The following is a 5,294-nucleotide window of genomic DNA, read 5'->3' on the forward strand; positions in this document are numbered from 1 at the left end:
TAGATTTTTCTAGGAAAAAAATGAAACAACTTAAATTAAAAATTACTTTTTATAATTTATAGGAAAATGTTTTACTTTTGTGTGAAATTTAAAAAAAATAAAAGAAACATTAACAGCTTTAAATATATGGATTATGTTCATAGATTATGAATAGAAAAAATAATTGAATAAAATTATTTTTTTTAAAGACTTAAAAATGTTATGCAAAATGAAATATTTATATTGTGTTAATTCTATATGTTAATTTACTTGTAATTTAGTTTATTTAAAGATAATTAAAAATAATTTTTGAAATCATTATAAAATTAATCAATACGTTACTAAAATAATAACTTGGGATTAAACACAAAAACTCTAGTGAGGGAAAAAAATGGAAAAATAAAAGTTTCTTCTTATTCTTTACATATATTCTTTAGCTAAAATACTTGATTTTTTAATAAAGCAACAATTATGGTTCTTTAGAGCTCATCTTTATTTTCTAAAAAAAAAAACGTATAGAATTTATTTAATAAACATGATATGAACTTATATATTTTTTTTGTATTTTTTCTTTTATTAAATTAACAAAATACAAAAAAAAAAAAAATGGAAAATAAAAAAATGTATATGTGTATATATACATAATAAGATTAATGTATTTCAAAATTTTATAATTAGCTTACTCTTGATTTATTCTTCTTAATGGTTTTATACATATAGCATCCTATGAAAAAGAATATAATTAAGAAAGGAATAAAAGACATTGCAACAAGAGAATACATGTTTAAATTGTTTTCATGAACTAAATTTTTAGTTCTTGTGAGTTTCACTTCCGAACTTTCTGAATGTGGTATTATATTCTTCACAATACTAATATCTAACTTTTTGCATGGCGTTAATTCATGTGGCCTCTCATATTCGCATAAATAAGGAGTACAATCGATTTTCAAACCATCATTTAGGCAATTTTTTGGGAGATATATAAATTTTTCCTTTCCTTCATGACGTTGCGAATGTTTCTGTAAATGAAACAATTTTCCATTAAATTTAGCATCCACGCATGATGTATGATCATTTTGATCCTTTCTACATATGGAATATCTGCAAATATTTTCATGAGAATATCCTTCTTCTACATAATGACAAGCATCCCTACTAAAATATATATCATCATATTTTAATATACGACTTATGTGTCTGGGATTCTTTAAATTTTTTAGTCTAATTCTATAATTTTCTCTTCCTTTTTTATCGATAATATCAATAGAATTAAAAGAAAGAGTTTTTCCCAAATAAATTTTGTCAACTATTTCACAAAATATTAATTTTTGGTCTTTATCTCGAAAACGGCATAAAAATACTTCAGATGAATAGCTAAATTCTTGCATATATTTTTCATATAGAAACACAATTTCACCATCATTATTTGAAAGAAGAGTTACTTTAGATTGAAAACTATTAGGTGGTGTCGAATGCTCAAATGTAAATATATTTTTTGCAGGATTATTTGAAATATTTCTAGAAGGATATTTTACGTTAACTGATTTAAATGCAGGATCGCAATGATGGGTTCTGAACTTACCCCCACGTATTATACATGCAAGCATATTGCATTTGGTAAAGTCTTCTTCAGAATTTGGACATCCCTCATTATATAGAAGTGCCATTTTTAAAAATCATATAAAGTGTAAATATTTTACTTCTTATTATTTATAGTTTTTTTAATTATTTCCTTAATATTTTTTTTGTATAAGATTTATGTTTTTAAATTCTGAATATTATTTATTTATTTAATTTTATTTTTTAGAAAAAATATCATTAATAAAAAAATCTAAAATATTTATAAATAACTTTAATTAAAATTTTATATCCTAATATTTTGTTTATGTATTCACATTTAATTATATTGCTTTCTTATTTTAAAAGAATATTTTATATAAAAAAATTTTAATTTACAAATTAAAAATTTTTAGGTAAAGTTAATGATCTCGTCTATCATTAAAAGTAAAAATAATTAAAATTTAAAATTTTTTTTTTTTTATTATAAAATTAGTAGATAATAATGTTCTCATTTAAAAATGTTTTTAATAAAGAGGTAATTTTTACTTTAATGAATTAAGAAAAAGATAATTTTTTTAAATATATTTAACAGAATGAATGATTCTTTTATGAATTTTCAAGAATATAGAATTATGAATAATTCTAAGATGTAATTAATTGTAAAATTTTAATATAAAATTACTATTATGCAATATTAATTATGATAGAGAAAATAAAATTATAAAAAAGAATTATATATTTCATGGTAATTTTGTACTAGTATCTATATGTAATTGATGATGTTAAAATAATATTATGTCATAATAAATTGTTTAAGTTAATGAAGTAACAGAAATTAAAAAGTCCACATGCAACATTGTTTACATCATTTTATAATAATAAATAGAATATCTAAGAAAAAAACAAAATGCACTATAGTGATATAAATACATAATACACAAATGTACATAATACAAGCTGAAATAACTGTATTGTAATAACTATATAAAAGGCATTGAATGCATTTTAATTAAATGATGAATTTATATATTAGTTAAATTTTCGTAAATAAAAAAGCAAATTTAAAAATAAAACAGAATTTGTATACATATCCACATTTTTTATTATAAAAAAATATATATTAAGAAAAAAGATGAATAATTATATGGCACATATATATTTATGAATTAAGTTACAATTATTATGTAACGAAACTAAATGAAATTTATATATATTTTATTTTTTACTTAAACTTTTTGGACATTAAATGTAAATCTTAGAAATACAATGAAATAAAATTAAAGATGCATGTGATTTATTAATTATATGTGGCTTGATAATTTATATGTTTTACACATTATGAATAAACTTAAATATTATGAACTTAGTTATTAATTAATTCTTATTAATAAAATGGAATGTAACACGTTATATATATATATATATATATATATATATATATATATATATATATATATATATATATATATATACACATAAATTTTATATGAAAAATAGAATAATTATAGTCAAAATAATATGCAAACTGTTTACTGGAATGCATGTAACTAATTAAATTTATTTCTTTAAAAGAAAAATTTTTTTTTAATGATTTTATTTGAATTAAAGAAAAAATATATATTATTTTTTTTAAATTACATATTTTGAAAAATAATTATTGAAACGAATTACTCTTTAAAATAATTTAATTCATAATTCAGTGCAAAACAGAGGGTTAACATCAAAGGCTAACTATTTAATAGAATACCTTAACATTATATTTGAAAATGTTATTACATAAATAAATAAATTTTAACTTTTTTTCTATAATTATACTTGTTATTGATAATATTTCATATAATTTCTTAATTGTTATAACACTTGATTTTCAAGAAAACGAACTGTTTATTTTTGATAAATTATTATTTTTTTTTGGAGTGATAACAGTTTTTATAAAAAGTGATAAATTAGTAGAAATGAAATTATCATATATATAACTAATGAATTTTAAATTAATAATTAGGTTTTATCAAAAATATGAATAATTCATTATTAAATTTGATTGATACCTCTTATAAAATAATTAATATATTAAAAATAATAAAAATATTGAGCTAATATGTTTTTATTTAATGTATTATAAATGTTTTAATAAACAATTTATTTATTTTAAATTAGTTTATTTTATTTATCTATTATTAAAATAGCAAAAATAAAATATATTATTTACATTTAAGTTTAACTACTATAAAAATGAAGATAAACTTATTATGATTCTATGTAAAACCTATATTAAAATTTATTTTTCATTTATAGTTATAATTGTTATCCCTATTAAATATAGTACTTTTAAAAGTTAAATTATTACATTTATTATAACTATTATATCTATTTTTTTTTATAACATTGAATTTTTCATACAATTTATGTTTATCATAAAATCATTAATAAAAAGAATTAAAATAAAATATATTTTTTTTTAAATTAATATTTATTTTTGTAGATGTAATTGAAAAAAATTAAGAGAAATGTGTATAAATTTGTTAATGAAAAAATTAATAGATATCTTTTTTATCCTTTCAATGCATGCATTTCTTGATATTTGCATGAAAGAAATATAAATTTTTTCTAAAAATAAACTATGAATATAACAACATTTAATTCTGATATATAAAATCATATTAAAATATGAAGACTAATCAACAATGTTGTTTATTGATCTTGTGTAAATTTTTTCAAGAAGATTATTAATAAATTAATTTATATTTATTTAATAAAAAAGTTGAATAAATAAAATAAATTGTAATTTCAGTATAAAAAAAATACAGGTTCAAAATAATAATTAAAATGAGAAAATACAATATATAATTAGAACGTTATTATATGAGCTTTCTCTTCATTTATTAAATTTTACTTATAAATTAAAACATTAATTTATATTGTTATTTACCTAATTATATTTATTATTTTCACTTTAAAATAATTGAGTTTTTATTAGAATATATAAAATTTATAAGTAGAAAATATTATACATATATATATTTTTTTTTTAAATTATTTATTTAAACTAAAAATAAAAAAATAATATTATAAACTTTATGGAAGACTAAAATAACATTGAATGAACATTTACAAAAAGTTAGAAACAATAAGAGATAGAAAAGAAAGAACAGTAGGAGTAAAAAAAAAAATAAGATATAAGAGATATACTCATTTAACAGATAAGTGTGTGAAAGATTTCAATGAAAAAAAGAATATCCTTTTCAATGAATAAAAAAGTAAAGACAATGATGAGAGTTGAAAAAATTTCATTAATCCTATTAGTTGTAAAAGGCGGATTCTAATAGTTTTAGATCATAATACCCTATTTGGAAATAATTTCACTTTAGTTGGAGATAATATAAAATTGCAGGCAATGAAAGACTTGATTACTATAAGTAAAAATTATTTTTAAAGTATTAATGATAAGAAAAATTCTCGAGTAATGATATGGAATTCTAATTTTAGTAGAAAAAAGAAATAGACAATTTTCTAAAATAATAAATAATAGCACTTATTGTAAAAATTTCTATATATGGTATTTTTAGAGGAAATTTTATTTTCAAAATCTTATTAAACATATAGATATAACCCATGACCCTATTATTGAGAATATGAAGATATGAAATACTAAAAACCCACATAAAAATATTAAAAATTGTATTATTGTAGAATCAATGTATCTAGAAACGAATGATATAAGAAGTTGAATTAATAAACTTATTTTGGAAAGAGAA

At 18.0% G+C, this 5,294-nt stretch overlaps 1 protein-coding gene across 1 annotated transcript; it reads right to left on the minus strand.

Annotated features, from left to right (window-relative positions):
• Positions 1–448: 448 nt before the first annotated feature.
• PGAL8A_00191900 (fam-e protein) lies at positions 449–1,646 on the minus strand (the record flags this gene model as incomplete). Its single annotated transcript, XM_028670600.1, has 2 exons — positions 449–478; positions 663–1,646. 2 exons carry the CDS (start codon positions 1,644–1,646, stop codon positions 449–451), a joined length of 1,014 nt encoding a protein of 337 aa, XP_028527336.1.
• Between the last annotated feature and the right edge of the window lie 3,648 nt (positions 1,647–5,294).

The sequence above is a fragment of the Plasmodium gallinaceum genome, assembly GCF_900005855.1.
Source record: "Plasmodium gallinaceum strain 8A genome assembly, contig: PGAL8A_v1_73, whole genome shotgun sequence".
In the NCBI taxonomy this organism is placed as follows: domain Eukaryota; phylum Apicomplexa; class Aconoidasida; order Haemosporida; family Plasmodiidae; genus Plasmodium; species Plasmodium gallinaceum.